This window comes from Glycine max, chromosome 18, assembly GCF_000004515.6.
Source record: "Glycine max cultivar Williams 82 chromosome 18, Glycine_max_v4.0, whole genome shotgun sequence".
NCBI lineage: Eukaryota > Viridiplantae > Streptophyta > Magnoliopsida > Fabales > Fabaceae > Glycine > Glycine max.
The window spans coordinates 55,322,195-55,335,010 of record NC_038254.2 but is presented as its reverse complement, the minus strand read 5'-3'; the positions used below and the strand labels follow the sequence as shown (position 1 = coordinate 55,335,010).

Below are 12,816 nucleotides of genomic sequence, written 5' to 3'. Positions count from 1 at the left end.
CTGCATCCTAATAATCTTGGCAAGGAGAATTCAAGAACTGGCTCACTACACTGCAAAAATAATATTTGGTCGAGTAACTATAAGATAGTTCAGCTTTCCTGATAGAGTGAAAAAAAGGGTTGCCTTAGTCTATTCAGATGTGTGAGGTCCCTCTTGTATTTGTTTCTCATTCTAATTTTAAATATTTTGTAACCTTTACACATAATTTTTCATGTTATACATGGCTGTGTCTAAAGAAGAATAGATCTGAATTGTTTTCCCTTTTGAATTTTTTATCATGACTCAATTTGGTATCCCTATACATTCTCTTCGCAATGATAATACATGAATATTTATCTCGCCAATTTTAGACATTTATGGCTAGGTATTCTCCATCAAACTTATGTTGGAATATAAGGGTGATGTTAATGAAGATATAAGTAAGTGAGAAAAACATTTATTCTCGTCAATTATCCAACAACTTCATGTGCTCACACCCTAAACAAAATAGGGTTGTTGAGCACAAAAATAGACCATCTCATTGAGACAACACCTCCAAGCTTCAATCGTGTGCCCTTCACTACTGTATTGTCTACTCAGGTACCGCATTCATATTGTCCTTTTTCTCCTACTCTGCGACGGTACTTCATCTCCGTTGATGTCTCATTCTTTGAGTATATTCCCTGCTTTGAGTCTCCCACGGAGAGCTAGCTCTTATACCATATTAAACAATAATAACTAGAAGCATATTAAACTGAAACTGTATGTGTAAATGACATTACGGTATCCATTTATATAGGCTAGTCATATTTACTACACATAATGGAGATTCTATTTCCTCTAAATCAAATATATATGCTTTCTCTAAAATCAAATACTATTATTTATTTCCGATTCTCAATATATATATATATATATATATATATATATATATATATATATATATATATATATTTAATATGGTCCTATATGCTTTATGTATATAGTTACGACGTGGCAGATGTTGTCTACAAGTAACTTTGGTATTTGGATGATGACATTTCTTTTTTCTGTTGAATTGATGATACATGTCTCCAACTTTGAATATTAGCTAGACAAAATTTCTCCTGGGCAGGGAGTTTTATGTTTTAACACGTTAGCAATTACGCACGATCGACTTTGACGAGTGTTCATGATCAGTATTTATGTATTCATTAATCTGTACAAGCATTTTGAATTTAGGTAATTTTTTTTTCTTATAAAAGTATGACTTAAAACGTCAGCTGTTACCCATGACGAGTATCCATGAACAGTATTTTGTGTAGAATTAATCTTGTAGAAAGTTAGAGTAAAATATCATTTCTACATTCCGCAGAGCAGTTGACATAATAACTGCACTACTAGAAAAAAAGTGATTCTACAACGGTCAAATAGGAGATACAACGTTGTTCTTCGAACGTCGTTGAATATGACGTCGTCAAAACTTTAAAATTTCAACGACAAGTTTCAAAACACTGTCTTTGAAAGTGAACAACTTTCAAAGATGGTGCTCAGCAATGTCTTTGAAAGTATGCATTTTAAGACGTTGCTGAGGTAAGTATCATCTTTGAAAGTAGGCATTCAAAGACGGTACTTACCTCAGTAACATCTTTGAAAGTAAACATTCTAAGACGTTGCTGATGTAAGCACCGTTTTAGAATGCCTACTTTCAAAGACGGTGTTGATGTAAACACCGTCTTTGAATTGAATATTATTTTTAATTATTTATACTTTTTCTGGTTGCTATCCCATCAGAAAAAATATAAATAATCAAATATAATATATATCAGCAACCCATATTGATCCATCGATCCCACAAAATACATAAGCCATAAGTTAATATACCATATCCACAAGGAAGAACAAGAAGACAAATTAAAAATTGAAAACCAAAAATACAAAATCATAATCAAAAATGGATTTTGTAAATAACTTAAAGCATAAATGCCCCTTTTGCACACTCTTTCCAGACTAGGGTTGAAAAAATAAAAAAATCCAAACTTTGACATAAAATGAGTATCCTAACTTTGCAGCTTCCTATATTCTACTAAAGGTTCTCTTAATTTGAATAAATAAGGGTAATTTAGATAAGAGCAGATTTCATATTTTAATAATTTCTCTTCAATGGATTAGGAACCACACCAAGTGCCCTTCTCATACAACTTCATTTACAAAACAAAAAATCAGGCATGTATCATAGTTTTTTCTTTTTTTTAGAAAAAAAATGTAGTAACTTTTTTATTTGTATGTAATTTTTCTATTTTAGCCAGAATTATCATAAAATGGTAGATTTAGCTTCTTTAGAGCATGTTTAAGTAAATTTTTCTAGAAACACTTGCAAAAGAAAAAAATAATGTAATTTCTTAATTAAATAAAAGATGTCATCATATATATAATATTCTTCTACTTCAAGTATATTTTCATATTACAATTAATGTAATTTCTTACTCTTAAAAGTATATATAAGAATAAAATTAAATAAAAGATACACTAAAAAGTAAAAAGCTTTTTTTTTATATATAAAAAAATTTGTTCATTTGTATTATAATTACTTTAAAAATTATAACTATTATATTTCTTAATAATTTACTGTAAGAAAATTATATAAAAAATATATAAAAATTAAACTTTTATATAGAATAATACATTTTTATACTCCAAGTTTCCTTTTTAAAAAAAAAATCATATATTGATGAACTTTATCTACAAGTAACAACTAGCATGGCTAAAAATACAATATAATCTATGGTTTAAATAAAGTGAAGAAGAATTGGCGGCAAAAATTTCATGAGTTTGGCGCCTAAAAAGAATAGAGTGGCAGTGGCGTGGAGCTATCAAAACTTCTGCTCTGCTTATAGCCACATAATAATATGACATAAGGAGTAGTAAGTAATTTCTTAAGCTTTTCAAGACTTAATGATAGGATAAGACAACCACAACCAGCCAAAATAAGATGAAAGCACGTAGCCAAATAAAATAGAGGGATTTCATTAAAGTCATTTTAAATAAGTATTTTAAATAATAATTCTATGAATAATTTGGTCACCTTTGAAGCTGAAATTCTTGTGTACGGGCGGCTTCTAGGATGAAGAAGTAGGGTATGGTTCACCTTTGAAGCTGAAATTCTTGTGTAGTCTCTAACTACGGTTTAAACTAATATTTTCTTGTTGATTTAATTAAAATTTATACTTTAGAAGAAAAAAAATATATTTAATTAACTAAATGTTGCATGAAAATTCATTGAGACTATGTATTTTATAATAATTTATCCATTTGAAATGTCCTTGCCAGTGTATTCAAACCCACCAACTTTGAATAGTACAATCAAGTACCTCCGTTACATATATACTTGCGTTTTAATAGCCATGACCTTTTATATAAGAGAAAAAGCATTATGCATATAAACTACAAACATTAATTTCACCAAGCCCTCCTGACTCAACAAATAAATAACAATCACACCCTTTTATCTTCGAGTCTTCTAATAATTCTCTTGTTTGCCTTCATCAACAGTTCATGCTAATGGGCATCCCTCACTTTCTTTGTATACCATTTCCAGTTCAAGGACATGTGAACCCCCTTATGCAATTCTCTCAGCTTTTGGCCAAGCATGGTTGCAAGGTCACTTTTGTGCACACTGAGTTCAACCACAAACGAGCCAAGACTTCTGGTGCTGACAACCTCGAGCATTCGCAAGTAGGGTTGGTGACTCTCCCTGATGGTTTGGATGCTGAAGATGACAGAAGTGATGTTACGAAAGTTCTTTTGTCTATTAAAAGCAACATGCCTGCTTTGCTTCCAAAGCTCATAGAAGATGTTAATGCCTTGGATGTTGACAAAAAGATCACATGTATTATTGTTACATTTACTATGAGTTGGGCTTTGGAAGTTGGCCACAGACTGGGAATCAAAGGGGCTCTTCTCTGTCCAGCATCTGCAACTTCCTTGGCTTCTGTTGCTTGCATCCCAAAGCTGATTGATGATGGCATTATTGATTCTCAAGGTAAATAATTCTTTTGGCTAAAATTATATTTTTAGTTCCTTATGCATTGTATTGTGAGATTTTGATATCCTAAGTTTTTATTGAGTTGATTAAATGAATCTTTAAAAGTTTTCAATATAAACAATAGGGTCACTCCATCCTAATTTCATCCATATTTAGATGATGAATTTATTTAGGGTTCACAATGAATCGAATCAGCTCAAAGATAATTTAAAATTTAATTTGATATTAAGCTCGATAAATGTAATTCATGACTTAAAAAAGTTAAATTTAAACTAAAAAATGAAGTGGTTAAATAAATGAATAAAACTTGAGTTGCATATAGTTAAACTCATTTAATTCAAGAATCGGTCAAATATATATATAATTGATTATGTTTTCTATAATTTTATATATGTAAAGTGTGATAGTTTTTATTTATGTAAACTTTTGTTATAGTTATATTTTTTTTGTTATACCTTATGATCCTTTAAAGTTAATAGAATAAATTTAATTTTGTCTAAAATCTATTAATAAATTTAAAATTTATAAAATTTAAAAAAAATGACTTTTGATTCATATAATTCAAACTAACTAGCTGAACTGATCTTCTTTTTTTCTCCTAAGCTTGAAATGAGTTGAAAAAAATATTCATGTTGAGCTTGAATTAAACTCAAACAAAATTAAATTGAACTCGATTTAGGTCGATTCATTTGCAACCCTAAATTTTCTTAAAATAGAAAAATATTTATTTTTTATTTATTTATTTTTGTTTCATAAAAATGTATTTACCTATAAGTATTATCAAAAACACAACAATTAGAATACTTTTTTTTAGGTTATTGTAGCTAGTCTAAATATTTTGTGTTTTTTTACTTAGTATATTGTGTTTACTAACTATATCATTTGTCAAGTCAAGTCATCAATTAATATCATTAAATATTGGATGGAATCACTGGAGAGGAACTTAATCATAATGTTATGATAATTTTATTTGATTTTGTTCCATACCATGACACGTATGCTATTTCATTTTATGTTAAATTTTGCCATTCCATCTTCTATCATTAAATATCTAAATCCCGTGTCAAAGTTGTTTTTTTTTTTTTTTTACAGAACCTCGCGTGAAAGTTATCATACCACTATTCAAAATATTAGTTAGATATACATGTAAATCAAAGTCACTGATAATTTTCATGCAATTCAGTTGTACATGGCAAATTTCGTACTGCTGGCTTTTGATTTGTAATTTGATTCTTCCAATTTTAATTATGTTAACCGAAGGGGTCAACCTAATTTACTTCATTATGGCAAAAGAACAAAGAAATTTTCGTAATTTTTGTTAACTTTCAAATATAGTCGATGTTAACTTGGTATTTCCCACGTCAAAATTTTCCTGATGGTTGATCCCAATCACTCGGTTAATTAATAGTGCAAGTAGAGACAACCGGAGTTTTCATTATTTCCCTTTGGCATTGCAGGACTTCCTACCAAAAAACAAGAAATTCAACTCTCTCCAAATATGCCTACGATGAACACACAAAACTTTCCATGGCGTGGCTTTAATAAGATATTCTTTGACCATCTTGTGCAAGAGCTGCAAACTTCGGAGTTAGGAGAGTGGTGGCTTTGCAACACTACTTATGATCTTGAGCCTGGAGCATTTTCCATATCACCAAAGTTCCTATCCATTGGGCCATTGATGGAGAGTGAGAGCAACAAAAGTTCATTCTGGGAAGAAGACACAACTTGCTTAGAGTGGTTAGATCAACAACAACCTCAATCTGTCATATATGTTTCCTTTGGCAGTTTAGCAGTATTGGATCCAAACCAATTTGGAGAATTAGCTCTTGCACTTGATCTCCTTGACAAGCCTTTTATTTGGGTTGTACGTCCAAGTAATGACAACAAGGAAAATGCTAATGCATACCCACATGATTTTCATGGAAGTAAAGGTAAAATAATTGGTTGGGCACCACAGAAGAAGATATTGAACCACCCTGCATTGGCTTGCTTCATTAGTCACTGTGGTTGGAATTCTACCCTTGAAGGTATATGTGCTGGTGTACCTTTCTTGTGTTGGCCATGTGCCACTGATCAATATCTTGACACGTCATATATATGTGATGTGTGGAAGATTGGGCTTGGACTAGACAAGGATGAAAATGGAATAATTTTAAGGGAAGAGATAAGGAAGAAGGCGAATCAACTGCTTGTTGATGAAGACATAAAAGCTAGGTCATTGAAATTGAAGGACATGATCATAAATAACATACTAGAAGGTGGTCAGTCATCAAAGAATCTCAACTTCTTTATGGATTGGGCGAAGTAATTATGCTTAATTTGGTTTTGTATTCAACTAGTTATTTTTGTTTTGTTATTATGGTAGTATAGCATAATTAATAATTTATTTTTATCGATAAATGTTAATTTATTAGTTTTTATTAAAAATGTAAACGAGAGATTCATACCTGTGAGTTAAATTGACTTTCTCAATTATAATATTAACCTTATGTCTCCCTGCATAATCAATGATCATTACATGAAAGGATTAATTTATATATATATATATATATATATATATATATATATGTGTGTGTGTGTGTGTGTGTTTGTGTTTGTAATTTAATTAAAATGCATAAATAATGTGAAAAATTATTTACCCTATTAACTAAAAATTAAATCATGGAAGTAAAGGCAGAATTGTTTTTACCCTATTAACTAAAATTAAATCATGGTAGTAACGATTATATGTAATTTTTATAAAAATTAATAAATTTATTATATGTTGTAATTTTTAGTTGAATAATATTGACTAAATATGTTTTGGACTTGATTTCCTTTGGTAGTTCGGCAGTAATTGATCACAACAAACTTAAGGAATTAGCTCTTGGACTTGATTTCCTTGACACGTCTTTTCTTTGGGTTGTAGGGCCGAGTAATGATAACGAGGTAAACAATGCATACTTTGATGAATTTCATGGAAGTAAAGGCAGAATTGTAGGTTGTACACCACAGAAGAAGATATTGAACCACCCTGCCATAGCTTGTTTCATTAGTCACTGTGGTTGGAATTCTACTATAGAAGGTGTATGTGGTGGCGTACCTTTCTTGTGTTGGCCATTAGCCCAGGATCAGTTTGTTAACAAGTCACATATTTGTGATGTGTGGAAGGTTGGATTGGGATTAGACAAGGATGAGAATGGATTCATATCAAAGGGAGAGATAAGGAAGAAGGTAGAGCAATTACTTGGTGATGACTGCATAAAAGCAAGGTCATTGAAACTGAAGGAATTGACCTTGAATAACACAGTAGAAGGTGGTCACTCTTCAAAGAATCTCAAAAACTTTATCAGCTGGGCAGATTAATAATGCTTTGGTATAGTTTGGAAATCGTTGTAATTTAGTTACTAGTTAGTAAAATTGTTCATTCTGTTATGTAGTTTTTGAGTATATTGAAAATTATGAATCTCATTATTTCCACGATAAAGGATTAGATACCTTTACCCGGATCTATTTCTCATATTTTTTTGGTTCTTTCCTTTCTTTGATTCTTGATCCTTGAAGGTGGTTTTGTCCCCTCTCTCCCATTCCTTTTCTTGTTTCTTTGATGACTAAGAAACCTTATTCTGTATGGTAGCTTTTCTGACACAAAAAGAGGGTCTGTGTGTAACTGTTCACTATTTTGAACAGAAAAAAATATTTCTAGTTTCCTAAATTTTTCCTTAACCTTTACTAACTGTCTCAGAAAAATTTAGTAACTGTTCACTATTTTGAAGGGAGGAGATTTATTTCTAGTCCTAAATGGAAATGCTTATTAGTACGAATTCATGCACACGACCAAAATTGTATATAGCAATATAACACCGACCATCTTTGATTTCTGTGAAAGTTCTTTTTTTATTTATTTAATATTTATCAAATAGCATGTAAACATGTGGTTTTCTGCTGCATTTATGAAAAACACTTTCGTAAGGTATGGCATTGCTGTTTCCTAAAATAACCCTCACTGACTTTTAATTGCAATCATGCCTATTGCTCTATCTTTTAAAGTCAGTTCAATACTAACACATTCCACTTCAAAAAAAGAAACGTTGAGTGTGTCCCCGTGGCATCTTTTGTGCATTTCTTTGAGTTAGAACACACTCAAAAACATTCTTTTCTGAAGAAGATATTGGTTTATATAAGTGGATTTGCTCCAGCACCTACCCTTAGAGATACCCTTTCAAGATTCAAGAACAGAGGAGGTGCCTATTTCTACTTGAGACAGAGCTCACTTACTAATTGCTTTTTAAGCTGTCTATCTATTTATATATGGCTGACTATGATTTATTTGGACAAATTTCTCAATAAACACTTGAGAAGAAAATAAAAAAGGTAAAATGAATTAAGTTTTTCACATAAGTTAAAATTAATTTATGAAAGTTGTCTGAGTTAACTTCTCCAAAAATTGATTCTAATTTATGTCGATGCATAAGTTAATTTTAATTTATGTGGAAAGCTTAATTTATATTAGCTTCTTATATTTCTAATTTTGATGCTTCAGTTTTTTCTCCTTATGATAAAATATAGAGCTTTCAAGGACAATCATTTGAAGTGTCTAGAGGACAAGCAGATGACTAGGAAGGGGAATGAGGATGAGCCAGAGGAGAACTGGTGAGGTCTATAAATTAGTCAAGACTGAACTCAAAATTCTGTCCCAAACATTGTTTTGTCAAAGAAACAAGTGGTAGTGTGTCTGCTCTGGATGAGGCCATGAGGAGAATGTAACTTCAACAAATTAAAGGACTTAAACAATGTCAGATTGCTTAATTGAAGCCTCCAATACTATGGGTGATTTACAACTTGGATCTTTCTGGAATTGTAAGATTTTGAAGCCAGATGTTTACTTTGTTCCTGATATGTCAATGCTAGTGGAATTGAGATAATTGCCAACAACTACTACCAGTATGGATTATTCAAGCAATTAAAGAATGAACAATAGTTTTTTTTTATCTGAAAATATTAATTGATATTTTGTTAGTAGAGGAATTTGAACCCGCGATTTCTTCTTTCCTTTTTTGTTATTTATCAAACCAATTTTATATCTCTTAAAAATAAACAATAGAAAAATGGATCAAAACAAAAATTATAAATACAAAAGAGAACCAAATGATCTAAAGATGATAAGGATACAATTGTGCAAATATCTTCTCCTTCTTCAGTAATAATATAGTCTAATATAAGCTAACTTCTATTTTTGTAATTTGAATTTATTGAGTTAGATTAATTTTTTTTATCATAGGTAAGAAATTATGAGTATTTATTGATTTATTGGATTAAAAAATAATTTTACTTATAATACATCAATTACTTGTGGTCTAAGATTTTTTTAAAAAAGTCAGACACACATATTCTTTTATTATAAAGTAGGAACAATTTTCACAATTAAGCAAAATATCCAAGTTGCAAAGTTATGGATTCAGTTCATTAACCTTAACCTCTAGGATTTTAGTTACACATGAAAATACTAAAAATAAAAAATAAAAAATGGAGAATGAAAGCATCTAGCTAATTGCATCTACTTCCTTTTAGGTCTTCCAAAATTCTTGACTCCCAAAACCTTAGCATAAAAACTTTCTTCTTTTTAAACTTTAAAAAAATGGCAAAATGTTTTTGAAAACTTCATCCATTAATATGTGACTCGAGATCCAACGTTTGACTTACTGTCTTCAATGCCCATCTCTCCTAAATACTGGCATCATTCTGTTTGCCAGAGTCTAGCTCCTAGGCTTGGGTGCCTATCACTCCATGTTCTTGGGAAGAGATTCTCTCATTTGAAAAAATAAAAAATAAAATTTGAGATTCTTAAGTATCATGATCCCATCTTTTATTTTTTAACTTTCACTTTATAATGAAAATCCTTTATATTAATATCCAAGAGATAGGATCTTATTCAATGGTAATATTACCAGAGAGGATCTATAGTTCTATACCGCATGTTCTTGCACCCGACACTCGTAATGCCCGAGCCTAGTGTTGGCTGCATTTTGTTAAACATCACTAAAAATACTAAAATTAGCTCTATAAAAATAATGTAATGAAGATATGCAAATTAAAATACATATAATAAAGAAGTTAAAAATAATGTAATGAAGATATAAAGAAGTTATAATTTAATTATAAAGGTAAAATATACATATACTAAATCTACATTAGTTGTAGAATATTTATCAAATAGATAGATAAATTTTTATTATTTGGTATTACCAATTAGAATTTTAGGCTTCCTAGAGACATTCATAGGTATTTTTATAAGTTTCAATCCTTTGAATTAAATATAAAACTGATTTTTTATCAAAGCTTAATCATATTTAAAATTTCACGTCTTTCATTAAGAGTGTATTATGTAAGATTGAATTTAAGTCTTCTCTCGTAAGAAATAGATCATCTATGTTAATTGGTTAAAATTTAAGAATTTAGATGTTTAAAATTTTTTAGAAGTGTAGAAAGATATAACAAAAGAATTTATGAGATTCATTTTATGAGATTGAATTTATGAGCATTATGATAAGAAATGCAAATTTTTCTTCTAATTTAAACCTTTATACATAAAAAAATATATTTATATTACTTTTTAAATTTACTTGAAATTTTTAGAATTTATGTTTTTAATTTTTAAACATTTTTTTATCTGTTTTTACACTTTTAACTTTTTGTTTTGTTTTAATTTTAGTCTTTTAACTTTTTTCTTCTTATTTTTAGTCTTTTAAAATGACTAAAAGTAAGGATGAAAAACATTCAAGAACTAAAAGTAGGGACAATTTTTTTTAGGAATTAAAAATAAAAATAAAAAATTCAAAAACTAAAAATAAAAAATTCAAAAACTAAAAATAAAAATCTTAGAAAATTTAGGTACTAAGAAGATAATGCAGTAAATTATGCAATCATTGCTCCCAAAATAAGTATAAGAAGCTAACACAGAGCCAGAAATCCCAATGCATCTTGTATGAAATTTTATATGATTAATAAATATTAACAATGGGACTGGGAGGCCATGCAAAAATAATAATAAAAAAATACGAAAATGTAAACTATGTCGCCCACGAAAGCAGCAAGAGAGAGCAAGACACTCAAATTTATTTCAATTTAATGCAGCAAGCACCACTCATGCATGTCCTTTATAAGCTCCTTTCTTGTAATAAAATTAAATAATGAGAAGGAAAGAGAGTATAGTAAAACTTAAGTTAACAATGAAGCAATTCAAACATTAAATATTGGCTGGTATAATCCACTGCAGAAAATGGCTTGTTGGGGTCCAATTAAAATCATATACTACCAGTATCTCGCAAATTAAGTGCTGTTGCGATGCCTCTACATGCAATCAGTGCAACAGTGCGGCTTGATAAGGTAGCAGAGCAAGAGATTGACATAATTTTACAGGCTAGTCACCTATATTTTTCTAGCAAATTAATGCAGCTGTGGCATCTTTTTGCCTATTTTCTTATATAGGATACTGTTAAAATAAAGATGAATGTAAAACTTTAACCAAGATCTTAATAGAATAGAATTGAGTATAGCCGAAGAGGCTGGTGTTTCATAATAATACAACCACACGAGTTAAGAACTAAGAAGTGTTCACATTTAATCTCTATATAATAAATAGATTTTCGTATGCCATATTGTTTGGAAATGAAGCAAGGGCTCGATCGGTTGGTATATATGCATAATTGATTATACTAATAATATATATATAAGAAATAAAGTAAATTTTTAATGTATGAAAAAGATGAAGTACTGTAAAGATTTTCAGCAGTCAATTTTGTGACCGTAGGTAAATCCGTAGTAAAATTAATCTAAGCCAACAGTACTACAGAGCATTGATTTGTCCACGAAGAACTATTCATGGGGAACGAGCTTTTTGTCGTAACGTCCTTTTGCTTTATATTATCAATAACTGCAGTACAAAAAAAAAAAAAAAAGAAACCCAATATTATCAACAACTAATTAAAAATTATCATTAATAAAACATTTAATATAATGCTTAGGATCCTCTAAAAGTCAACAGCCAAATTATATATGATAGTTTTTAATTGATTGAGTGTAAAAATTATTTATATCATTAATAAGACATTTAATATAATGCTTAGGATCCTCTAAAAGTCGACAGACAAATTATATATGATAGTTTTTAATTGAATGAGTGTAAAAATTATTTATGTCATTTGTAAATACACTATTAATTCAAATTTTTATATATTATATCAATATTAAGAAAACATTTTTTGTTATAAAACGTGTATATTCTTCTTCAAATACAATTCATTCGAGACGCTATAATTAAATGTGAATTCGAATACTTTTAAACAAGAATGTGAACTTTGATCCATTATATAATGAAAGGTTATTCCCATCTATTAGACTCAATTCTTAATGGCATTACAGTTTATATATATGCATATATAATACAAAAAATTATTTACACTATTAACGCATATCTTATTTTTTAAAATTAAATAATATATGTATTTAAAATAATTTTACTAAAAAAATTTATATTAAAATATGTATATGCTGTGAGGAATTAATTTCTGATATAGAGCAAATAAAAAAAATCGAATAAATGCTTGTAAAAAAATACTGTTAGCTTGTAAAATATATATTTATAATTTTACTTTAAAAAATATGTTTTTGACTTAATATTTACTTATTTTTCTTCCACTAATAGACCTTATTTTTAGTTTTGCACATTAAATTAATAATAAATTCTTTATTAAATTTATTATTTATTCAATAATGATTTATTAGAATTTGATATTTAAATAACTATGTAAAAAAATTATCGATCTTAACTTTGA

The 12,816-nt window shown here is 29.1% G+C and overlaps 1 protein-coding gene and 1 non-coding gene across 2 annotated transcripts; both read left to right on the top strand.

Annotated features, from left to right (window-relative positions):
• Positions 1-1,573: 1,573 nt before the first annotated feature.
• Positions 1,574-1,661, top strand: MIR4368A (microRNA MIR4368a). Its single transcript, NR_048689.1, has one exon. It is a non-coding gene; the product is annotated as a microRNA MIR4368a (primary transcript).
• A 1,742-nt stretch (positions 1,662-3,403) lies between these two features.
• LOC100800937 (UDP-glycosyltransferase 83A1) lies at positions 3,404-7,540 on the top strand. Its single transcript, XM_006602873.4, has 3 exons — positions 3,404-4,000; positions 5,461-6,030; positions 7,068-7,540. The coding sequence occupies exons 1-3, from the start codon at positions 3,514-3,516 to the stop codon at positions 7,346-7,348; spliced, it is 1,338 nt and encodes a 445-aa protein (XP_006602936.2). The 5' UTR covers positions 3,404-3,513; the 3' UTR covers positions 7,349-7,540.
• The last annotated feature ends 5,276 nt before the right edge of the window (positions 7,541-12,816 follow it).

Bases quoted from the DNA above. Each gene is read 5' to 3' on its own strand.
- LOC100800937 (XM_006602873.4), top strand. From the start codon at position 3,514: ATGCTAATGGGCATCCCTCACTTTCTTTGTATACCATTTCCAGTTCAA. The intron at 4,001-5,460 runs GTAAATAATTCT...TTGGCATTGCAG, and splicing joins TGGCATTATTGATTCTCAAG to GACTTCCTACCAAAAAACAA. The intron at 6,031-7,067 runs GTATATGTGCTG...CTACTATAGAAG, and splicing joins TTGGAATTCTACCCTTGAAG to GTGTATGTGGTGGCGTACCT.